General features: G+C 39.5%; 1 protein-coding gene and 1 long non-coding RNA gene across 2 annotated transcripts in view; one reads left to right on the top strand and one right to left on the bottom strand.

Annotated features, from left to right (window-relative positions):
* The window catches only part of LOC147032637 (uncharacterized), a 38,665-nt gene extending 20,090 nt beyond the window's left edge, over positions 1 to 18,575 (bottom strand). Inside the window, exons 1-3 of the long non-coding RNA XR_015055262.1 lie at positions 15,795 to 18,575; positions 15,514 to 15,703; positions 5,225 to 5,465 (exon numbers count right to left, since the gene is read on the bottom strand). This is a non-coding gene — a long non-coding RNA (uncharacterized LOC147032637). The remainder of the gene's footprint in view (positions 1 to 5,224; positions 5,466 to 15,513; positions 15,704 to 15,794) is intronic.
* LOC147032632 (inositol 1,4,5-trisphosphate-gated calcium channel ITPR1-like) overlaps positions 1 to 22,408 on the top strand; it is a 578,387-nt gene extending 555,979 nt beyond the window's left edge. Inside the window, exon 54 of the mRNA XM_085850787.1 lies at positions 21,137 to 22,408. Coding sequence (XP_085706913.1) covers positions 21,137 to 21,263 — 127 coding nt within the window. The 3' untranslated portion in view covers positions 21,264 to 22,408. The remainder of the gene's footprint in view (positions 1 to 21,136) is intronic.
* The last annotated feature ends 4,101 nt before the right edge of the window (positions 22,409 to 26,509 follow it).

A 26,509-nucleotide genomic window follows, 5' to 3' on the forward strand; every position in this document is an offset into this window, starting at 1 on the left:
GGTGCAGTTGCAAGGGAGTTGAGGTGGGGGAAGGTGGAGATGGGTTTAAATACTTGGGATCAACTGTCCAAAGTATCGGAGAGTGTGGGAGAGAAGTGAAAAGAGAGTGCAAGCAGGATGGAGTGGGTGGAGAAGAGTTGTAGGAGTGATTTGTGACAGAAGGGTGGCTGCAAGAGTAAAGGGGAAAGTATATAAGACTGCAGTGAGACCAGCTATGTTGTATGGTTTGGAGGCGGTGGCGCTAACAAAAAAGACAGGAAGCGGAGCTGGAGGTGGCAGAGTTAAAGATGCTGTATTCTCGTTGGAGAGTGACGAGGATGGACAGGATAAGGAATGAGTATATTATAGAGGGACAGCGCAGGTCGACGGTTTGGAGACAGTGACGAGAGGCGAGATTGAGATGGTTAGACATGTGCACAGGAGGGAAGTGCGAGTATATCGGGAGAAGGGGATGCTGAGGATGGACATGTGCACAGGAGGAAGAGGAAGGCCAAAGAAGAGGTTCATGGGATGCGGTGAGAAGGCGGCCGTGTGGGCGGTTGAGTGTCACTGATTTGCCAGAGCGAAATGGAGACGGGGTTGATCCAGAGCCGACCCTCATGGGAAGCAGAGCCGAAAGAAGAAGATATATGTCTATATGGATATATATGTCGTATAGGAGGGATATATCATATATATATATATATATATATATGGAGTGTCATATGGATATATGTCTATATAGGATATATATATATATATGGAGTATATATATATATTGATGTCTATATAGTGCCGACCCCTATATATATATATATATATATATATATATATATATATATGTCTATATATATATTCAGCGGCCTAACGGGCTTAAATCTTAGGACCTTTTTGGGTCCTAAGCTGCTCTGAACCACTGCGCCAACACTCAGGCTTTTATAAATATATATAAATAAATACATATAAATAAATATATATATGTATATAAATAAATATGTCTATAGATATAAATAATATATATATATATATATATATATATATATATATATATATTGTATAAAAATAAATATATATATATATATATTGTATAAAATAAATATAAATATATAGTGAGGTGTGCGGTAGGAATAACGGACCGCTTGAACTTAGGACCTTTTAGTCCCAAGCCGCTGGGATTGCAGCCAAGGACCAGGCTTTTGGAGCTCCTTGCTTGGTAAATGGTGATGGACAGGTTGACCGACCTAGATCAGACTCGATTTAAGACCTTCAACTGGCAGAACGGGTGGAAATATTTATAGATATTGAAATGCGGTGAAGCATATGGTGCTTGCATATATACATATAGCCGAGAACCATAAATATATCAATGTATCATGACATTGGTTCGGAGCATCATAACTGAAATATATCTAAATTCGCAAGGTGTGCGGTAGGAATGACGGACCCCAAGCTGTTAAGGTAAAAGTGGGATTAACGCAGAAACCGCAGAAGAGTCACTGTCTGTCACATTATCGAAGCGCTTCCTAGTTTGCAGACCTGGTGGAGATGGACAGGTTAGACCGGCACGAAGTGAATCGATATTCGGATCACAATCCCGAAGACCTTCAAACTGGCAGAATCGTCAGTGGGACAAAGTCCTGGCATCACCAAGTCGAGCGTGTGAAGCAGTATGGTGCTTAAGTCAAAGGTCAACGTGATTGCTGACATCGATTTTTAACTATCAAGGCATGCAACAAGGCTCCATTTCGAGTCTTTGGAGCAGGGTCATAACAGTGAATCAATATGCAGCATGCCGCAAGGAGATCTTGTGCGCAATTCTGATGGTCCCCAAGCTGCAAGTTGTCTGAGGACCAAGAGGAGGGAAAGTGGGAGAACAACGCTTGTCGGTGCTCCACCATTATCGGAAGCGCCCCCTCCTCAGGACGATCCAGACCTGAGCATCCTCGGGAGCAGTCATTACTGGCGGATGAGGAACGGATATCTAACTTTGGAACAATTCCCTCGTATAGACCAAGGCTTGGCCCTTGTGATTTTTCGTCAGTTTTTTTCTTTACCCTCACCAAGACCAAAGCAAAGCAAGGGGGTCGTATCAAGTCAAAGGTGGGACAATCGTGATTTCCTGATGTGGAGGCGTGATCAAAGTGCATCGTAAGGGCATCGTCCACTTCGAAGAGTTCCAGAAGAAGCCTTTCCAACAGGGTGCATTGAAACAGTGGAATCAATAGAGGATGACAAGGTGTGTGAGATCTGGAGGGAAATCTATTTTGAGATCAGTCTGGGACAAGAGGTGGGATTTCAATGTATTTTTGGAGAACAACGCTTGGGTGCTCCAAGTTTCCCCTGCTACTTTCTCAGTTAGTGCCCCTGCTATGTGTATGGACTCCTCCTCTATGCTCTTCTCTCGCCAAAGAAAGCTACGTAAAACTTTGGAACCAATGAAAGGCTGCACACAGGCTTGGCCCCTTGCTGATTTCAAACCTTCTAAGAGAGTTCCTCCACAGCTGTGAAACATTCACAAATATCTCACAATATTGCGATTCATTGACATCACTATTTGTGACTCGATTCTGATGTGGACAGCCACTCAAAAAGGCAGCGGTCTACTACACACTACCCAAATAAAATTTTTTTTACAATCCCAAGGACTGCCCAGAATGATCTAATAATGTTTTCTCTGGAACTGCTTAATCTAGCGAAGCAAAAATTTGCAGTTATCATCTCCCATCGTGTTTCCACATGTGGTGAAAATTATGACGTCACAAGTCACATGGTTTGGCCGCCATCTTGGATTGAAAGATAAATATTAATTAATGTTTACTCTGTAACCGCTGCTTCTATATATACGAAACTTCACATTTGTAATTTAGCCGACATGTGAAAGAAAAGTTTAAAATTTCAACCTGATCGGTCACACGGTTTGGCAGCCAGAATTATTTAATTATTTGAATCTGTTCGCCAGTAATAACGAAATTGAACGTTTTGTGCTGCCCGCTTCGTAACTCGTCTGTTCCGTGCGTCTCGAAGCAGGCCTGTGTTTGTATCACCATTAAATAATGTTTTCTCTGGCACCGCTTATCCTATCAGTGCAAAACTTTGCGACTATGATTTAAGTCCCATGTTGTATCAGTTGTGTCAAAGGCGGACACTTCTGGGTACCCGGTCATCACTGCCAGCAGTTATAAAGTGGCAGTTCTAGTTTGTAATTAAATTTATCCACTTATTTGTTTTATCTACTTTTACCCCGGTTATTTCTTCAATAAGACTTATTTGATATTTCTCACATTCTTTATGTTTCCCATTTAAATACCAAGGCTGATTACATCTCCACTCTTTGGTTTGGTTATTGCTTGATTCTATCATTTATAAATCAGTAAAAAGACAGCAGTAGCCTGTTAAAATTCCCAACCCAATATCTTAACACTTATACTTATAACCATAAGGGAGACTATCGATTCCATTCTCTAAAATATTGTTGTGGTGCCGGGTCTTGGTGGCGAGCACGACGGCTAGGTGGGGCAGTAGAGTCGGCTCCACCGAACACCCGGAATTTATAGGTCGTCACCCCGGATAACTCCGGAGCCAACGGGTCCCTTATCGGACCGAAGATCGCCAATAGGTTGACTGCGTGGGATAGGGTGAATTGCCAATTTCAATACACCTAAATACCTATGCAGTCCAACTACCGGGGAACCACACCCTCGGCAGGCCTCGAGCGGAACGAGCCGGTACTGTGCTCGAACCGTGCGTAACCTGAGCGGATGGTTACCGAGGTCTGTCGGTCCAAATGCACAATTACGGCAACGGCCTTCCTAATACCTGTTCGCAGCGCGGCAAACCAATGATAGAAGCACAGAAACAAACTGATACATTTAACAAGAGGGGTATTTATTTTACAATCATAATTGGCAAAAACTGGGAAGGGAGACAAAGAGTAGATTACAACCAAATATGAAATGTAAATAATATACAAGCAAAAGCACAACCATTCTACTTGACAAGACAGGCTCGCACACAGACACACACCCAAAGAAATGGACCCCGTAGGGTCTTTATTTAAGGTTCCCAGCTCGAGGGAAGATGAGCTGGAAACCAGAGCTATCTTGGACCTGTCCACCTAGTGTGGTCTTCGATGTCCTGGACCGGCAGGACTCGAATCCGCAACCACGATGCCACTCCAAGTACCCAGGACTGAGGATGAAGGGTGGACGCCAACCAGCGCGAGCACGGACGAGGAAGCGAGCGCCAGCAGGCAAGGCCGGGCGATCCGGCAGACCAAAACCAACTCTCTTTTTCAGTCAGATCGTGCAGAACAATTATCCACTCCTTCTCCAGAGGGGAGGAGCCGCCTCCTCTGACCCGCTCTCCCTCACTGGACGGTTTTGGTGTGCAAATGCGCTTGTCGCCCCCATGGTTGGCCAAAAGGGGTGCCAAGTCTGCTGATTGGACCGGGGGGGGGGTGGCGGGCTTCACGGCGGACCGCCCCTCAAACAGGAAGAGTAACATTGTCCTGCGTTGGCTCTCATTAGCCGACCGACGACAAACTCGCTCGCATCTCTCTGATTGGGTGAGAGAGACGCCAAGTCTTTCTTGAACTCTGCCCACCACGAGCGTTATGACGGCAGGATGGAGTGAAGGTGTTGTTGTAGTTGTAAGTGATGTAAAAATGTAAAAGAAAACCCTGACTATCAAAATAACTCCACAGCGCACGTACATTTCGTTCCCAGAAGACTAGGGACGGGACCCCAACTAAAAACATGTACCTACCGATATAACTGATCTTTAAGGACTCTGGCTGTTGTGTGCTCATGGCTGCCAGATTCGTAACAATATATATTTTATCATCAAAAGCTCCTTATGCTTTCTTATTTATATCTTCTATATTTAATTGATGTTTATAACTTCTTATTGTATTCATTTTTCTGTACTCTTCCTTCTTTAAGGTTAAACAGTTGTAATAATGTTTAAAGTTTATTGTTTCCTTGATTATATTTTTCTTTATTCCCTTTAGCTTCTTATCACATCTTTCAATGTTATTATTATTAATATACATGAAAGCATAAGACTTTGATCTCAATCCTATAAATTCTCATGACCTTCCCACCCAATTCATCTTTAAACTTCCCAATAACCTTTTTATTCTTTGATGAAAACAACACATCACCTGACTTATAATTACTTGAATCATATATATCAATATTATCAATCATATACATCATTTGTCTTAACCGGGCGTAGTAGCGTGCACCTGTAATCCGGCTCCTCGGAGGCTTGGGTTGGAGGATTGCTTGAGGACGGGAGCTCTGTGCTGGGCCACGCTATGAGAGGGTGTAGGGCAGACCGGAATCATGGCGAAACCCAATCCTTATCCCTGTGTCGTAAGAGGCGACCAGGGTTGCGTCAGGAAGGGCATCCGGCGTAAAACCTATGCCAAATCAGTATGCGGATCATAACGGATGATCCGCTGTGGCGACCCCAAACGGGAGCAGCTGAAAGAAGAAGAAGATACATCATTTGTCTTAATTTCTAATCTAAAACTATCTGTATCCATATATAACAATGACACATTATCCTTATACTTTGATTTTAAATTATTATAGTAATAGTCATACATTAATGACTGACAAGTCAAGAATTGATGTTCCTATATAAATAGGTTTATCCATTTCAATACTCTCTTTTTTCAAATGAATAGCACAAGAGTTCTCTGAAAACACCTCCGCTCACTCAAAACTTGGTCTATTAATTAACTTTGAAGCCTGTTTCCAAGATGTAGCAAGTCTTATGTTTTGTCGATTCCTCACATTTTCCATAGTCTTTTCAAATACAGCATTATTCATTGATTTATAAAAGTCCTCAAAATCTTTTTTGCTTCTGTTCTCCTTTTTGTATTAAAATCAATGTACTTCTTTAACTCTGTTTAAATTTTATACTTTAACTTTAACTTTGTGACTTTGTTTAAATTTCAAAATCCTATGAATTTTCCTCACTCTCAACCCAGCAGATAAATATTGTCTCAAGTTCCTTTGATGCAAAACATAACTTTGTTTATCATTTCATGCAGTAAGTAGTTTTTCTGTAGATTTACCTTTTATATTAAATGATTTTTGGTAATCACTTAACCATTCTTTTCTTGGACTTTCTTTATCAGGGGCATCTTCTGGATATTTTAAATCAACCTCAAATAATATCCAACTTCAGCTTCATCCAATTCTTTTTGAGAGGAGACAACAATGTGTTGTAAAACTTTTTCATAATGTTTTTCTTTAACCCATTTAAGTTTTCCATAAGGTAAAGATTGAGACATAGCCCATCCATGCAAATTGTTAGCATCATAATACATCAGGTCAGAGTTGTCCTCATTCTTATTATAATCAGGAAGATATTTGTTATTTGCTTTAGCATATCTATTGGAACATACTTGAGATATTCCTCCTCTTTTAGCCTTCTCTATCATTAAAAGCATATCTATATCACTGATCAATTCCAAATTTTGTTTTGTCATTTTTAGCTCGGCTGTTCGAAGAACAGAGAGCTATAGCGATACCCCCGGCGTAAGCGTGAGCGTGAGCGTGAAAATGTTAAAGTTTTTGGTGCAAGTTATTTGGAAGCTTGCCATTCATTTAATGTGTACTAGGATGCTGATATTTGGCATGGAGGTTCCTTTGGTGTATATTATTGATGTAGTGAAGTTGAAATTAAAAAATAATTTCAAATGTTTTAAATTTTTGACCTGTTTTGAACTTAACTTTTTTGTAGCACATCAACGTTAAAGTTTTTGGTGCAAGTTATTTAGAAGCTTGCCATTCATTTAATATGTATACTAGGATGCCGATATTTGGCATGGGGGTTCCTTTGGGGTATACTATTGGTGTAGTGAAGTTGAAATTAATAAAAAAAATTTAGCTCGCCTGTTCGAAAAACAGAGACCTATAGCGGTACCCCCGGCGTGAGTGTCAGCGTGAGCGTGAAAATGTTTAAGTTTTTGGTGCAAGTTATTTCCTTTCTCATGTTTTTATCTACCACACTATTTTTTACTGATTACAACATACAAATACATATATTGCTTTAAAATTATTTGGATCAGACTTCACTGCAATGCTTTATAAAAAAATATTATTAGACTAGTCTTTTAAAAGCGATAAATGTATAAACAGGCGAGCATTGGGTAGCTTTGACACCAACTCTCTGGTTAACATAGCACATCAAGCCAAACCCGGGCTGTGTAAATAGTGAGCGGGGTCTAATCCATAAGAATTTTTATTATCACAGACTGTTCTAAAAGTTTCAAACACATCAGCCAATAACAATACATCACTTTTAAGATACAAGTCATGATATTCTCCAAGATTCTTTATATTAAACTTCTCCCAAACCTTTTTAGCTTGTGTATAAGCTTTTTAGCTTTATTCAACTTGCTATAGAAACTTTCCCTTGAAGGAAGTTGTGTTTCTTTAAACTTCTCAAATGAATCCATGTAGTCATACGGATATATTCCCTTTTGTGATAAGAGATCAATCACTTCTTGATTTGAGAAATGTGATTTCAGATTCGGTAAGTTTTTAATATTTGATGCAAAGTTAGATTATGGACTTGCCATAAACTTGTATGTGTCATGAAATCTGATATGGGTTATAGGGGATGTATGAATTGTTTTTGTGAATATGATGTATTTTTGATCTGTGTTAGGAATGGCAGAAATATCTCCAGATGTCTTTAAATGTTCATTTATAAATAGATGTGTGTCATCGTGAGCGTTATTGTGAAGAAAGACAGGAATAAAGTTTGGGGGCTTGTAATTAAGATTACAACAGGAATGAGCTGGACCTCTATATTTTCCAGTAAGATGACAATGATCCCAAACTTTGACCTATCCCTCAATTTTCTCCTCACAAATATGACAGATACTGTTCTTTCTAAATTCCTTTTTCTCTCCCTTTGTTAATGACATTGGTTTATAGGTTTTAACCATTATTTCTCTTCATCTTATACAGTCTTTTTCCAATCGTCTTGCAAACTCCTCTGAGGCATCTTCTCCACTATAAAGTTCTAACTTGTTGTATTCATCACCAACAGATGATTTGATATCACAACAGAGACCACAAGGAGTATGTCTTTGATATTTATTTGTGTATGATTTAATTGAATTTAGAGAAACAGTATCTATATTTTCAAGGATACTTTAAAAATCAGCATATATTACAAACGGATGCTTTATAAATGTGTTTAAATCTTTGAATGATATGTTTGAACCTGCTTTTGGTAAATTGATTACAGTTGATTTATGATTACAATATTTCAAATGTTGATTTAATCACTCTTGTGTGAAAGGGTTTGAGACATATCTTTCAAGGATACGTTTTACATTTTCTCTTGTTGGGTCGTCGATAAAGTCGAAAAAAAAAAAAAAAATTTTTTTTTTTTTTTTGAGATTTGTTCTACCCTTATTATTAGTATTTAAAATGGCGATTTCAGTTAATACAATAGCGATTTCGATGAAACTTGATTGGTAGGTTCCTACCATGACCTAGTTGTGTGCAAATGAGAACCGTTGCTATGGACACCACCGTTGCCAAGCAACGGGACTTTGAAATTTTAGAAAAATCATAAAAAAAATTATTTTTTTGAAAATCAAAAATCGGGCCACGAGCGACTGTGGGCAGTACATTCAGCCATATTGTCAAAAATTTCCAGCCGGATCCTATGAAAACTGTCGGAGAAGATAGACTTTGAATGAACCCTGGTCGAAAACAATAAAAAAACGAAGTTCGTTATATCTCAGAGACTATGAGTCAGATATACATGAAACTGGTATGGTAGGTTCATGGTATGTCCTAGTTATGTGTGAGAAAGAACCGTTGCTATGGACCCCTCCTTTGCCTAGCAACGGCCGACTATCCATGTCTGCCTACCGGCTTGTATAGTTGTGATTGGGTTAATCTTGATAAATTTTTGATGAAAGCATAATGTGATTTTTCCTTTGAAGTCAAGTAAAGAAGGTCAATGTGTGTTTCATCATTTTTATAGTTGTTTGAAATTTTAAATATTTGAAATTTGTTTGTATCCATTAATCCATAAACATTAACAGATAGATTATTCATTTTCTCAAATTTAGGAATATCTCTCAATGACATTGGAAACTTTAAATCGTTAACATTTAATGTATTCTTGTATTTCTTATAATGTTCAACCCTTTCAGGTTTCCATTGTGGAGGATGTAAGTGAGCAAGAACAGACCATAGAAAACATTTATCTTTGTTTTGAATATAACAACCACTTTCTTAAGTTTTATCTCTTTTGGTAAATCAATATAAGAAGAAGCTTGAAGAGGATCTGATTTTAAGATGTGTATATCTAAAAAGATTATTTTTGTAATAGCAAATCCACTACCTACTTCAGTGTTATTAACTTCTTGTTCTTGTCTCTGGAGTTCATCGTAAACATCACATCTTACAAAATCTTGAAATGATGAGATAAAGTGAGGGTTTGTCCTTATATCGGGAGTGGTTTCATCACCTTCTCTTACCATATTCAATTTTACTCCAATATAAAACTTTAACGTTTTCATTTCACTTAATGTGTTTTTAATTATAGTTTCAATACTTTGTTTAACCATATCAACAGCTTCAATGATTGAAGATGGTCCAGGGTCTTGAAAGCGAAACAATCTTATTTTTATATGTCCTTTAAATGCCCCATCAGTGTTTTCAATGGAGAATTTAGTGGCACATTCCCTTTCTTCATTGTTCTTGTGCTTGCGTGATTGAAGGTGTTTATTATAAAAATTTTTTTTAAAGAATATCATTATCACATCTATCACAATGTTTTGTTTCTTGGTCAAATGGAGATATTTGCCTGAAAAGATTGAATGTGTGTTTGTTGGTTTGAAGGTGTTTTTTTATAACATTTATATTCATGATTACAAACATCGGAGTACGTTGTATTCACCATATTTATATAACAAAACTTTGCTTAAAATAAAATTTTCTTGATGAAAATTCCGTTTAATTAATCGGTAAATCTGTGCTTAAAACCATTTTATCCTCCAACTTTTTTTACTTAATAAATACAATGTATCAAGACACAAAAGACAAGTTTCAATCAATCTTTTCATTTGTAAAAGATACTGAGAAATATGTCGGATATAAAATTGAATAAAGATAAATATAACAACTATTGGATAAAAACAATTATGGTGAATAATACGAGTTCTTCAATTTCCTTCAGTGGAAGGGCTTTTAGTATATCTGGAAGAACATCAATTAAAGTAGCTCTAACAAAAGTTTCTCCTCTCCTTCTGGCAATATATTCAAAATGAGAAAAAGTAATGAAACAAGAAAAAGTATCAAAAAAGAAAAACCTTATGGATGAAGCTTCAGAAAGAAAAGATAAGACCATCTGTAATATGCATGGATAAATTTGTATTTTTTTCAACAACCCTAAAGATGTAAATCCTGATGAAATAAAGGATGTTAATATATCAGGTGAAATGACATTTCGTTCAATAGTAGTTGAGGACCATTTTAAAATTACCTTTAATATAAAAAATGTCATCGTTGAATCTGTCAATGAAAAAAAGTATATAGATAAAGATGGTGATGTTTTTTTTGACTAATTAAATATGAATCATTATTCAACTGAAGATTTTGAAGATTATGAGAGTGATGATAGTATCTTTGTTGGAACAGAAGACAGTTATGATACCAAGAGTTTGTGTTCAAACGTAGTTATGAAAGTCGTTTATAGATGATTGTGAAAGCACCAATGAAAGTACCGAAGATGAATTTTATTTGAAGTAAAGTTTTACTTTATAAATATGAATAGTTTACTAGATTTTGAGCCTCTTGAATTTACTGATTCTCCACATGACAAATTTGAGAATTTTCCTGCGTGTGAAAGACGGGGATTAAACACAGAGTTAAAAGCCAACAAACAATGTATATTCTGTGATTATCTTCTAATTAATGATAATAAAAAATATAACCAGATAGTTGGTGTCAAAGCCATCCAATACTCGCCTGTTTATACATTTATAGTTTTTAAAAGACTAGTCTCATAATATTTTTTATAAAGCATTGCAGTGAAGTCTGATCCAAATAATTTTAAAGCAATATATGTATTTGTATATTGTAATCAGTAAAAAATAGTGTGGTAGATAAAAACATTGGAAAGGAAATAACTTGCACCAAAAACTTTAACATTTTCACGCTGACGCTCACGCCGGGGGTATCGCTATAGCCCTCTGTTCTTCGAACAGGCGAGTTAAATAATTTAAAATCACTTGTTAATTTCCACTTCACTACACCAATAGTATACCCCAAAGGAACCTCCATGCCAACTATCAGCATTCTTGTACATATATTAAATGAATGGCAAGCTTCTAAATAACTTGCACCAAAAACTTTAATGTTGATGTGCTCTAAAAAAGTTAAGTTCAAAACAGGTCAAAAATTTAAAACATTTGAAATTATTTTTTTATTTCAACTTCACTACATCAATAATATACCCGAAAGGAACCTCAATGCCAAATATCAGCATCCTAGTACACATATTAATGAATGGCAAGCTTCTAAATAACTTGCACCAAAAACTTTAACATTTTCACGCTCACGTTGACGCTCACGCCGGGGGTATCGCTATTGCTCTCTGTTCTTCGAACAGGCGAGCTAAAATGAACTTCTAAAGGTGATGAAATATAAAACTCTTTAAGAAATCATCAAAAAATCTTATTGGTTTCCTATTATGAGAAAAATAATTGTGGATTCAAGAGTATCGCAGAATCCAGATGAATATATGTATGATATTCTATGGGGTGAAAGTGGTTCAAGGATAGTGAGGGATGAGGAAGGAGTTGAAGAAACTTAGACAAAAGAGAAGGAGGAGAGGGAGAAGAGAGAGAGAAGGAGGAGAGGGAGGAAAGAGAGAGAGAATAAATAAATATAAAAATATGGAAACCAGTGAGATTATAAAAAGATCAAAGGTATTACAGAAAATAAATAAATCTCAACGTTCTGAGGAGGAAAACAAAGAATTGGCAAGTCTATTAGAAATATATGCATCAAGACTATTAACATCGGTTTCAGGGAGAAGATTTAAACGAGAAAGTGGAGATAAAGAAGAGAAAAGGAAATATTATATTATTGATGATGTTGGTGTAGTTGACTTTGATTAAAGTTTTACATTTTTTTCTCTAAAATAAATGGAGGAGAGAGTGAAGACATTTCGAAGGATTCTTTTTCTTTTAAAAATTAAGATTCAAATGTGCATGTTGGAAACTAAATAGGTTTTCGCACTCTGTAGGAATTTTTCACATAAATAAATGAGTTATTGTCTTAAATGTGAAAAGAAAACCGAGAGTAAAAATATCTCGTATGTTGAAAGTAAAAATAATAGGGTTATACAAAAAGGTACATGTTCGGTGTGTGGCTCAAAAAAGAGTAAATTCATCACCAAACACAAACAAGGGGGAGATATACAAAAGTTTTTATCAGGAAGTAAATTTACAACAGCTGGAATACCAGGGGAATTACATCTACCAGGGTATTCTTTCTGTGGTCCAGGAACAAACTTGAATAAAAGATTCGATGAGGCTGACAATCCTAAACCGTGGAGCAAACCTATCAATAGGGTTGATGAAGTGTGCATGAAGCATGATATTGATTACGAGAATAACACGACGTTGGAAGAAAAACATGAAGCTGATAGAGAAATGTTGTATAATTTGTCTCTGATACAAAATCCAACCTTGAGAGAAAAAGTTGATAGGTTCATCGTGAAGAAGATGATCAGTGCTAAATTGAAACTTGGGCTTGGAAATTCAAAAAACTTATCAGCTCTAATGATGTCATTAAGACTGAAGAGCAATTAGCTGATTAATTACATAAACCAATAATCACAAAGTTTCATAGAAGGAAGGTTTATTCCAAGGAAGTTGATTATATCTGGTCCGCTGATTTAATTGAACTCAATTATGATAATGGGTACAAGTGTGCTTTAACCATTATTGATTCGTGGAGGAGATATGCGTGGGTTATTCCTTTGAAAAACAAAACAGGTAATACTCTTATGTTAGCTTTCCAACAGATATTCAATAAAAGCAAGAGAAAACCTAAAAAATTACATCTCCTTTATTCTTACATCTCCTTTATTCTTTTTTTGTAATTCAAAATCAGATAATTATAAGGAAAGCATATACAACTAGAGGAGGAGCACTCGGGAGAGTGCAAAACCTCCGCCGCCAATACTGCTGGGTCACTCAAGTGAACCTTATCTCTTATTCATTAAATATGATGTCAACAGTGCTGACAGAGTTATAGTTCTTTTCTCCATTTTTTTTTGGGGGGGGGGGGGGTTGGAAATCACTTAAAACATGTAAAAATGCAAAAAAAAAAAATCGAAATTTTGTTGAAAAAAAGTTGCAAAAATTTTTTTTCACTCAATTTTTTTGTGGGGGTGGAAATCACTTAAAACATGTAGCAATGCAAAAAAAAAATTTGTGGGGGTAACTTTTGGGGGGTTGGAAATCACTTAAAACATGTAAAAATATAAAAAAAAATTCGCAAACAATTTTTTTTTTTTTGGGGGGGGGTTCGAAATCACTTAAAATATGTAAAAATGCAAAAAAAATTTTCTCTCTAGCAATTTTGGGGGGTTGGAAATCACTTAAAACATGTAGAAGTGCAAAAAAAAAAAATTCTCTGATTATTTTTTGGGGGGGGTAACAATATTTTGGGGGGTTGGAAATCACTTAAAACATGTAGAAATGCAAAAAAAATTCTCTATTTTTTAGGGGAGGAGTAAAAAAAAATTTGGGGGGTTGGAAATCACTTAAAACATGTAGAAATGCAAAAACAATATTTTTTTTTCTCAAACAATTTTTTTGGGGGGGGTTGGAAATCACTTAAAATATGAAGAAATGCAAAAAAAATTTCTCTGCAGCATTTTTTTGGGGTGGGGGTAATTTTTGGGGGGTTGGAAATCACTTAAAACATGTAGAAATGCAAAAAAATTCTGATTTTTTTGGGGGGGTAACAATATTTTGGGGGGTTGGAAATCACTTAAAACATGTAGAAATGCAAAAAAATTCTCTATTTTTGGGGGGGGAATTTTTTTGGGGGGGGGTTGGAAATCACTGAAAACTTGTAGAAATGCAAAAAAAATTTTTTTTTCTCAAACAATTTTTTTTTGGGGGGGGGGGGGGACCAAGTCCAAAATTTAATGGCATGATCCTTGGACCATACCTAACCCCCCCCACCAAGTTTCGTCGAAATCCGTTGAGGAGTTTTTCCGTAATACTGTTCACAAATAAACAAACAAACAAACAAACAGAAAGGGGTGAAAACAGTAACCTCCATCCATCTTCGAAGATTGTGGAGGTTAATAAAACAAGATTACAAACATTAAACAAAATATTCTTTCGCAGCAGTCTGATGGTTTGTGATTTTGAAACTCGGTCAACATATTCTGTTCAAAACAAAGAGGGAAGAACAATTAGGGTATGTAAAGATGATTATATTATGATATTAATAAAACTAGAGGGGGAGCACTCGGGAGAGTGCAAAACCTCCGCCGCCAATACTGCTCGGTCACTCAAGTGAACCTTATATCTTATTCATTAAATATGTATGCCTGGTGTTGGCTTAATGGTTCGGGTGGTGGGCTTAGGATCCGAGTATCCTGAGTTCAAATCCCACTCGGCTGTTGAATTAATACCAGGTGGGGTTGAGTCTGCCTGTCATCCTTCCGAGGTCGGCAAAATGAGTGCCAGCATGCTGGTATCCTGTGTCGGAGTGGCGACCCGTCCAGGATTGTACCCAATAGCCAAGGAGACTGCTTCGGCAGCACCAACGCTCTGCACAGAGTATGGTCCCAGTGGATGGATGGATTAAATATGTCACAGTGCTGACAGAGTTATAGTTCTTTTCTCCAACATTTTTTTTTTGGGGGGGGGGGTTGTAAATCACTTAAAACATGTAGAAATGCAAAAAAAAAAATTTCTCTAACAATTTTTTTTGGGGGGGGGACCAAGTCCAAAATTTAATGGCATGATCCTTGGACCATACCTAACCCCCCCCCCCCACCAAGTTTCGTCGAAATCCGTCGAGGAGTTTTTTCCGTAATACTGTTCACAAACAAACAAACAAACAGAAAGGGGTGAAAACAGTAACCTCCATCCATCTTCGAAGATGGCGGAGGTTAATAATAAATATAACATTTACCTCCAGAAGATAGTGTCGTGTCAGATTCCTCCGGAAGATTAAGTTGTGTGTTTGGTTCATCCAGACAGGTTTTTAAACTGAAATAATAATAATAATAATAATAATAATGATAATAATAATGAGTCAACACTCAAGAGAGACAAATACACACACACACACACACACACACACACACACACACACACACACACACACACACACACACACACACACACACACACACACACACACACACACACACAAACAAAAATATACACACACACATACACACACATAAACACACATATACACAGAGAGAGACACAGGGATAATTTCTCACCTTTGACTCGACTCATTCAAGGTCAGAGGACGTGAGAGAACTTCTTTCCAGCCAACAAAAATGTCATTCAATTCTCTACTGAACGATTGAATGTCTTTGAGGAAGTCATTCATTTTTTTGCCATTTGTCGTGATATGCAAAGGTTTCATTTTCCAAATCAGTTATCAACGATGTTCTTATTGGGGACAACCTATTAGAAAAAGACATATAATAAATATTAGTCGTATAGTGATTTCATTCTGTATAAAACAACAAATAATGAATGGGTTCAAGTATCTCACCTCTCATCTTGTGAAAACGATTGATCTGCAAGGTCAGAGTTCTCTTCTAAATACTCCATTCTATGAATAAGACTCAAAATTCTCTGAATAAGAACGAAGTTCGCTTTGGTAATAAATAGCCTCCTGTTGATGACATCATGGGAGATTACACAACAATGGGGTTTTCAGGGTGTCTCACATAGGAAATGAGTCGCATTTTTGCTTCTGGTGAGGGAACTCGGTTCTAAAGCAGTCTGACTAATTTTAACATGAAAATGAAACAGCTTGCTTTGAATGATTTTGAGAAAAACTTCCATAAAATAACACATAATGATGAATTTGGAAAGACCATGAAAAATAAGAGCATTAAGAGAAGTTTATCATTTCATTTCTGTTCAACAAAGACACTTAAACCAAGAACCAAGTTATTATTTGTGAATATACTCGATGGAAATGAATGTTATAAGAAAATTAAGTTATTCCCCAAAGTGGAACATGGACAAATATTTGTTGGTTCGCTCTTTGAGTGGAATGAAAATATGAAAGGGAAGAAGTGCTTTAATCAGTAAGTCTCAATCTTTCAGTCTCAATTTTACATTTGCTTGTATGGGAGGGAAGGGGATAGGTGGGGAGAAAAATCAGTCTCCTATTTTGAGCTTTTGGGGCTTGGGTCAGAAAGTTTTTTTCCCATTTTCCCCATTCATTTGAATGGGCGTCCCAGAAACCCCATTTATCATCGACTCATAATTGTAGTTGGCAGTTGGGTATAACTTGTAAAAAGACATAAATCATCCTGGAAACATCTACATAGATAATTTGACTGATCAAGAACATCCTGGAAAACTTGTTTTCAAGTAAACACTTCACTTGAGTGACATCTGTAACATAAGTTTATTTATTTATTTATTTATTTGAATTAATTTAAGTGTTGTAGTTAACATTGGTTAACATGTCATGGTCCATCCATGACATGGTTAGTTCCAAAAAAATTCAGAATCAATTTAGCTTCAGCCTCACCTTGCAGCAAAATAGTATATTGTATTGAAAAAAGTACAGGACTCAGAAGAGTGGGAGAAAAGGAGAGAAAACAAGAAGAGAGTCGAAGAGCATGTTAACGAACTGTGGGAAAAGGGAAACCATGGAAGATGAGAGATTTAATGGGAACGTAAATGAATGAAGGATTACATACACATGCACGTTTTCAGTGGCATAATACTTATGTTAAAAGAAATAAAGAGTTGGAAAAAAATAACTCCTTCACTCACGGCTCATCCTCATTTTGAAGCAGCCATTCTTTTATTCCTCCTTTGTTCTTTATAAATTTCTTCATTCCTGTTCAGTTTGATTGCAAAGAAAAACATTCCCTATCGAAATCTTCTTAAGGGAGTAGGGGAGGCAGGATGGCCTGGAGGTATGCACACTCGTCTCTCAGCTGTTTAGCCTGGGTTCGAATCCCGACCCAGCCACAAACGGTCATCCTGGTGTTTCACAGGCAGGGTGATTCATTCATGTTTGTGCCATCCCTCGAACGGACATTAAGCTGGGTGTCCCATCTGCTATCATTAGTTGGTGAATGTTAAATATTCCATGGTGTCCTTTGCCAAGAGTAGGCAAGCCTTGCCAACAACTTGAACAAATTATAAATGCCTGCCTGAATAAATGTGGGGAAGGCAATGGAAAACCACCCAGTATCACCCTTGCCAAGCAGCCAAGAACCTGCCTTCAGGCAGAGCACACAATCAATCTTCTCAAGCTTTTTCTTTTTTTCACTCACAATTGTGAAATTTTTCTAATCTCTTCTGTTGTGATGGTGTGCACAACCGGTATGGATGGTGTGCCGCCATTTCTGTCTATCACTTTTCTTCTTCCACTTCTTTGCAGATTTCTCCATTGTATCACTACCTGTGTATTTATTCTACTCATACGCTTTGTTCACCTCAAAGTTCACTCATCAGTGTGAACCTTGACTTGCACTTTACACTTCATTTTGCCACGGATTCTGCAGTGTGTTTCAAGGTTAAATCAATCCTATCTGGTTGTATGCTTATTCTGATATGTTGGGAGAACGAAAATGAAGCATTAAATAATATAATATCCCTTTGGGCACAGAAAAAGACAGTTTGATTAGAAAATGGGCACATTATGCTTCATGCACAAGGGACACAGGTTCGGTGTGCCGTGCTCGATGGATACAAAATGGCATCAAATTGCAAGTAGTCACAACTCCGAGTATATAGGGACTCAAGATGGAGCCGTTGTCCTGAGTGTGAATGCAAGGCCACCAAATAATACCCCTCCAAAAAGTTTTCATGCAAAATTTGGTTGTATAAAAATTAGAATAAGAGTACAACGTACTTGTGAGCGCTATATGGCGTAACTGTCAGAACTACTTTTTATATTTTGAATGCTGTTAATTGTTTATGAATCCTTTCCATCCAGTCATTTGGTGGAAGAAATCGGCAAGTTGGTAACTATAGCACTGCGTAAATATCTCTTCTAATCGAATTGCCTTGTGAAGCTTTGAGTGGTTATGTACAGACAAGGAGGGCGATTTGTAGGTCTACGTACTTATTCGGTCATGAGCTAAGGTGACTATAAGCTGAGAAACTGAATCAAGAATTAAACTAACTAATACAGGCCCGTAGGGGCGGGCCCATAGGTGCATAAATGATGACTGGATTGGGGCATTATTTCAATTAGATCGGACCAACCGTATCATAAATGGCCATAACTTGGGAAACACCTGGGAAACGTATTCAGGTCTCCAGCGTCAATTGTGACGTCATATCAAATGAAGAAGAATTGTGACGCCCCCTCTCTCTCGCCCCCCCCTCCTCGCTCCCCCCTAGTATCGCTCCTCCTCTCTCCCCCCTCCTCTTTTTCCCCCTCCTCTCTCCCCCTCTCTTGAATTGTGACGCCCCTCTCTCCCTCCCCTCTCTCGCCCCCTCTATTCCCCCCTCTCTCTCCCCCTTATTCCCCCCTCTCTCACCCCTCCTCTTCCTCCTCTCTCCCCCCTCTCTCACCCCTAGTCTCGCCCCTCCTCTCTCGCCCTTCTCCCTCGCCCCTCTCTCTCGCCCCCACTCCCACCCCCTCTCTCACACCCCCTCTCTCGTCTCCACTCCCACCCCCTCTCTCTCCCCCTCTCTTGCCCCCCTCTCTCCCCGAGTCTCGCCCTTCCTCTCTCCCCCTCCTCTCTCGTCCCTCTCTCTCGCCCCCACTCTCATCCCCCTCTCCCGTCCCCCCTCTCTCGCAGATATTGGTCGACAGATAAATGGCCATAACTTGGAAACCGCTCGTCTGATTAATATCAAACCTCGAAAAGGCGCATCCGCGGGTCCCCAGCAATATTCCTGGCAAGTTTCAATCAGATCGGACCGTCAATCGTGCAAAAAAAAAAAAAAAACATAAATAAGCATTAATTGTGACGTCATTCGTGACGTCATAGCACCGTGTCTTGTCATTGGTCGGCAGATAAATGGCCGTAACTTGGGAACTGCTGATCCAATTAATATCAAACCTTGAAAAGGCACATCCACAGGTTCCCAGCAATATTCCTGGCAAGTTTCAATCAGATCGGACCGTCAATCGTGCAATGAATAAATAAACATTAATTGTGATGTCATTGCAACGTGTCCTGTCATTGGTCGACAGATAAGTGGCCGTAACTCGGGAACCACTCGTCCGATCGATATCAAACCTCGAAAAGGCACATCCGTTGGTCCCCGGCAATATGCCTGGTAAGTTTCAATCCAATCGGACCGGTGATCGTCCGGTTATTTTATAATTTGGGAAAAAATTGGCATGAGGTGAGAAGGTGGAACGACACCTTCAGCTGCCATATATACACCTTTTCAACACTGAAAAAGCAGTAAAATGGCCATAACTTGGGAACCGCTCGTCCGATCTATCTCAAACCTCGAAAAGGCACATCCGCGGGTCCCCGGCAATATTCCTGGCAAGTTTCAATGAGATCGGCGGTCGTCGAGAAACGGCGGTCGCAGACAGACACACACACACACACACACACACACACACACACACACACACACACACACACACACACACACACACACACACACACACACACACACACAGATTGCTCGAATTATAAATGGATAAAAGTTTCCAACATTTTATATACTGTACTGTATATTGCTTTCTGTGACTCTTGGGGAAATGGGGAGGGGCAGGGTGATTGAGCACACTCAGCACTCCCCCAGACTCCCCTGCTGGATGTGAGGGACTCGCTGCCCTCCCATAGCCTCCCCCTGCCTGAGGTCCTCCAGGACTTCAGATGCTCATTTGGGGATCCAGTAGCAGACTGGGCCACCAGGCAATCTACTGTTGTTTTGGGCTGCCAGAAATTAACGATTTTCTTTTTTTCTGTTCAAGCCTCACCAGAGGCCACCAAAACCACTCGGAATGCAGGAAGTACACATTGGCTTACAGCACTCTCCCAGATTCCCAGGCTTGCTCCCTCCTCCCTTTCTGCAACACCACTTTGGGCACTCGTATTGACCTTTGGCCCCGAGCTTCACAAACCCTCACTATGCCACTGACTTGTCCATCTTGATTTGTTTTTCCTCGTATCTTAAACCTTATCCTAACTCCTAAAAAACACCCAATGGGGGTAGGAAAATTAATTTTTCCGCCTGGCCGAGTTACCCTCTCCTGCACAGTGGTCCTGTACCGAGGTTTCTTTGTTTCAGGCCTAGGTGAAAGTTTTTGCCAGTTTTTCCTCTTCTTCTTTTTCTCTGTAACCCTTCACATTTAGTGGCTCTCAACCTTGATTAGGATGAATTTCAAGAAAATAATTCATTAATAAGTGAACTCATCAGGATCCAAGGTGTATACAGAAGCAAACTCTCTCTTCCTGAGAGTTTGCTTCTGTGTTCAAATTGTCCACCCCTGCATCCTCCCCAACCCCTCATTCTTACCCACATCCCTTGTTTGTCTGTCTCCATCTATTTTGTCCTTCGGCCCTGCTGTTGGCGTTTCCCTCCTCTTTCTGTTGTTCCTTTTGTTTGGTTGCATCCTGATCCGTTCTGTGTTGTTGCTCTTCCACGAGCCTTGACTTTGTAAAAAATGAAAAAGCTCTTTCTTGTCCTTGCTGGATTGGTTGTCTCCACACTGTCACAATGTACACCTACTGCAACCATCACTTTGGACTGACTCTTATTATGATCACCTTGTAATCATTTTAAATAAACATTTATGCAGTTACTTTTGTTAATTGTACTTTTGTTAGTTATGTTTATTATTTATGTTCCTCTTTGAGGAAAGATATTGGTATGTATGAAGTGAAGGTAGCTGCAAATCTGCTCTCGACCCACAAATGATGAGTCTGTACTCCTAAACCACTAACCGTTTATCGGACTAACGTTGCCATGTTCTCGAACACAGATGATGGAGCAACGGAAGCAGAAACAGCGCATGGGACTCCTAAACCACTCGCAAGGGAACCTGACAACCCAACAACCTACTGCCTGATCCCAGCGTATAGCTACTTCCGCTAAGTGTGCATCTACTCACATGACAGGGAGCTGTCAGGTTCGCTGGCATTTTCTTGCAAAACTTGAGCTGATAATGGAGGCTACTGAACATGGATGCAATTCTGCAGGATTTTTAGTGGCTTTGCTTTTTCAAGGCCTGCTGCTTTATCTCGTCAGTGTTTGCAGAGGGGTTTGTCACCACCAAGTGTGATCCAAATGCATTGCGATTGTTTCAGTTGAAAATTCTCCCACGTAAAAGGAATTATGAAGGAGGAAGATCAGAATTTTCGGCAGGGCAACTGTTGTTGTTGGACAATGATTGTGTCGTAAACTGCGAAGTCAAAGCGGTATGTCAGTTGATACATTGGTTGGGTGGCCAACCCTGCTGGGGTTGGGAGCAGAATGGACATGGAAATAAAATGGGAGTAACGTGGGTTACCAGGGCTTCTTGCAGCGCTAACACGCACATGATTGTCTGATGACTCTACTTTCACCCACACATGTTGGCACGCACAAAGGAGGTGTTTTGTAACTGTTAAGAAATCACGTTGCCGATTCCCTCGTGCTTCTTCATCAGCTGAGATTGTGAGTGAAGCTACAGCATCTCATGCTAGTATTGACATTGCTGCTCATGCTTTTTAACCCTTTGTGAATCAAGCTGCTTGGTATTTAAGTGGAGAAGAGACTCAGTAAGTTGAATGTTAAGGAGGTACTGTACTTCGATTTCGTGTGGCCAGATGTTGTTTCCATGAACAGGTACTCAGTTTTATGTGCAAGAATTTGAGCAACTGCAGAACCGGGTGGGAATTGCTCTCATCGTGAGCACGGCGTTATGACGCACTGGGACAACTGACCATGGAGATCAGGTGGTTGGAATGTGGAACACACAATGACCTGCCTTCATGAATCTATAGTTTCTTAACAGACTGTAACAGTGCTGTTAATTTTCAAGTATTGTGCTTTTCATGAGGACCAATTTATAGTTGAAAGTATATTTTGATGAATTTAAATTTGTGTGTCACAAGCTTTAAATCAATCTAATGTATATGTATATGTACAGTACATTGTAATTACATAACGGCAACTACTCCATTGCCAGATCTGATGATAACACAAAAACAATTAAAAAGTAATAATTTTGAATTTAGAGTGCAATTTATTTGGGGAGGGTTTGGGGACATATACTCTCCATGGTCGCCATTGCAGGTTGGCACGGGAGCCCTCTGTCTTTCTTACTCTCTGACCTTCCCAACATGGGAAGGTGACGACACCGAACATGCAAACTGCAGCATCACTGTCAGGTGAGTTCCATTACTGTAGCAAATGGACTGGGTGAGGGAAGCCTTCATCATGCAGTGGACTGAAATAGGCTGGTCGGGTCAAGTCAATTTAGAATATGATTGTTCTATACATAGTGGAGGTCAGGTCAGGTATGGGAGCATGTGCCAGAGAAACGCGTCGCATTGTGGAGCATGGATGATAAAAATGGATGTTCCATGCCATGTTCATGTCAAGTTCACAGGGTGTTTACATATAAAACTTTAAAAGGGAAACTTTCCGAGTGCAATTTAAACTGAGGGATTGTGTGACCATGCGCATGATTATTTAAGCCTCCCTTTACGGGATAGACGGAGGCTTAAACAAGGTTTGTTTGTCCAATCAAACAAGGTTTGGCCAATTGGAACGAAATTGTACTCTAGATAGACTCTAGCAAAGTGCATTTATGCTTAATTTACATCATACCCATCTGAGTTAAAGGTCCAGGACGAAAAAGCTTTGCACTCCAAAGTGTACTCAACCACCATTTATATTTTTCTGCCAATGTCCGAGGACTTTCAGAATTAAATTTTACATCAATAATGGGAATAAAAAGTAAGTGTGGTGAACATATCACTACATGACCAATAGTATGTGGACACCTGCTCATCCAACATCGCATTCCAAAATCATGGGCATCAATGTGGAGTTGGTCTACCCCCCCCCCCCCGCCACCTTTGCTGCTATAACAGCCGCCACTCTTCGGGGAAGGCTTTCCACGAGATGTTGGAACATTGCTGCGGGGATTTGCTTCCATTCAGCCACAAGAGCATTAGTGAGGTAGAGCATCGATGTTGAGCGATGAGGTCTAGCTCGCAGTCGGTGTTCCAATTAATTCCAAAGGTGTTCGATGGGGTTGAGGTCAAGGCTCTGTGCAGGCCAGTCAAGTTCTTCCACTCCGATCTCGACAAACCATTTCTGTATGGATCTCGCTTTGTGCATGGGGGCATTGTCATGCTGAAACAGGAAAGGGCCTTCCCCAAACTGTTGCCACAAAGTTGTAAGCACAGAATTGTGTAGAATGTCACTACATGCTGTAGCGTTAAGATTTCCCTTCACTGGAACTAAGGGATCTAGCCCGAACCGTGAAAAACAGCCTCAGACCATTATTCCTCCTCCACCAAACTTTACAGTTGACACTATGCATTCAAGCAGGTGGCGTTCTCCTGGCATCCGCCAAACCCAGATTTGTCTGTCGGACTGCCAGATGGTGAAGCATGATTCATCACTCCAGAGAACACGTTTCCACTGCTCCAGAGTCCAATGGCGGTGAGCTTTACACCACTCCAGCTGACGCTTGGCATTGTGCATGGTGATCTTAAGCTTGTGTGCGGCTGCTCGGCCATGGAAACCCATTTCATGAAGCTCTCGATGAATACTGCTTGTGCTGATGTTGCTTCCAGAGTCAGTTTGGAACTCGGTAGTGAGTGTTGCAACCGCCGACAGACGATTTTTCCACGCTACGCTCTTCAGCACTCAGCGGTCCCGTTCTGTGAGCTTGTGTGGTCTACCACTTCGCGGCTGAGCTGTTGTTGATCATAGATGTTTCCACTTCACAATAACAGCAATTACAGTTGACCGGGGAAGCTCTAGCAGGGCAGAAATTTGATGAACTGACTTGTTGGAAAGGTAGCATCTTATGACGGTGCCACATTGAAAGTCATTGCACTCTTCAGTATGGCCTATTCTCTTGCCAATGTTTTTCTATGGAGATTGCATGGCTGTGTGCTTGATTTTATACACCCGTCAGCAATGGGTGTAGCTGAAGTAGCCGAATCCACCAATGCGAAGGGGTGTCCACATACTTTTGGCCATGTCATGTATGTTTTTTTGACCTTGACCTAATTTCTAAGATCATGACCCAATTATAGACATTTTAAACACTTTTCACCACAACTCGACTCAGGTTTGTCCGATTGAAACTAAATTACTCTCTTTAGGAAACCTAGAGCAAGGCACCTTTACGCTTAATTTTAGTCATACTCCTCCGAGGTAAAGGTCAAGGTTTTAGACCCCGAAGAGTACTGAATCACCATTTAGGAGTTTTTCCCTTTTTTCTACCAATGCCCGAGGACTTTCGGAATGAAATTTTGCATCAATAATGGGAATAAAATTATGCAAGGTTGACATTTCTTTGACCTTGACCTAATTTTAAGGTCATGGCCTGATTATAGACGTGTTAACATTTTTCACCATAACTTGACTACGGTTTGTTCGATCAGAACGGATAGCCGAGAACCTCGAGAACCCTCTCTGGATAGCCTAGAACCCCAGAGCAAGGCACATTTACGCTTAATTTACATCATGCCCTTTGAGTTAAAGGTCAAGGTCAAACGGCGGTCTGAAAAAAAGAATGCGTTTTTTGTCATCACTCAAATTTGTCAATGTGGAATCTCATACTGCTTGGCCTTCCAATATGTTCTTGCATCATAATAGCATACCTGCACTGAAGTTGTGCACCCCATATTTGATTAGAGTCCTTGACATACTTTTTTCAGATTGGGAGCTAATTAACAAAACACATTTTTGATCATAACTCAAATAATTTTCCTTCGATTTTCATGAGTTTGACTTTTATGGGTCGACATTGTATTAATTTACACTTTATCCCTAAACGTTGACAGTCAAGGTCATATGGTGGACTGAAAAGAATATAGCCATCATTGGATCGCGGGCCAATGGTAAGTCATGGGCGATCACCAAGGGTAGGCTTCTCCTGGCCAGAAGAGGCTTGCCCTTGGCGATTGCTTTGTGATCGCAGATATCTAGTTAATTTTGCACTTGGTTTCTGCTAATCGAAGTAAAATCAGTGGTGTTGTGCCAGATTTGAAGTACTGGTGCCCTGCAAAAATGTCTGCCGTGACATCACCAAATATACCGTCACATCGAGTTTTAATCTGGCATTTGAGTCTCCCAAAAAAGCGTTTTAAATTAAATATGCACATTTTACCTTTTATAAACAAAGGCATAAGTGCGTAACACTTAATCTCACAATTAAGAATACCCTTTTTAGAACAAACGAGACGACCCGTGAACCCATCGGGTTCCCGTTGTGACAGCAGTTGATGAAAGAAATCATTTCAAGAAAAAAATAACATAGCTCAAGCAAACTATACCGCTGAGGTTGTTTGCATTGATCAAATTCTCCCGAAGAGTACTTGACTGAACCGGGAATTGATTTTTTAATAATTTTTTTTCGTTGCCCGATTTGAACGAAACTAGATACTGCACAACGCAGGCGAAAGGTGAGTAAGGTCGCCCTAATTTTTTTGCGCTATCGTGTACTGTTTTGGCTGTATTTCGGGAACATACATACAAGATGAGAATTTTAGTAATAATATACAGATAAGATAATTTTAGTTTCTAACCGCTATTTTCGACAAAACTATACATATATTTTAAGAAACTCCAAACAGCCTGGGGTTGGGGGAGGTGGGACAATTATATTTTGTGCTTGGCTAGCAATCCTCCCTGTCTCCAGCGGGGGTCAGTAAACCACTTGCACTGTGAAAGTGGTTTGCTGACCCCCGCTGTACTTCAGGCAAAAATCATGTCGTCACCCACCCACCCCACCCCCTTCCATTCGTATGTGGGAGGGGGGTTGTGCCCATGACCTGACCCGAGGTACCCCCAGAACATTTGCAAAAATTGGTCCAGCTGTGTTTTTTTTTTAATTTTTGATGTACAGTGCAGTACCAATACAGTATATATTGTTTTTTGATGTATATATTGCACCATGGCACTGATGGGCCAAATGGCCTCATTTCCTTGTTTGAGGACAGCTTCTTGATTTTTAGATGTACAAACACACATACATACAAAGAATTGCCATGCGTGGGTGGTGTGGGGGGGGGGGAGTTGTGCCCATGACCTGACCACGGGTACCCCCAGCATGTATGCAAAATTTGATGGAGATGGGCACAGTGG

The sequence above is a fragment of the Eptatretus burgeri genome, chromosome 2, assembly GCF_056783735.1.
Source record: "Eptatretus burgeri isolate ZD-2024b chromosome 2, Ebu_testis_v1, whole genome shotgun sequence".
Classification (NCBI taxonomy): domain Eukaryota; kingdom Metazoa; phylum Chordata; class Myxini; order Myxiniformes; family Myxinidae; genus Eptatretus; species Eptatretus burgeri.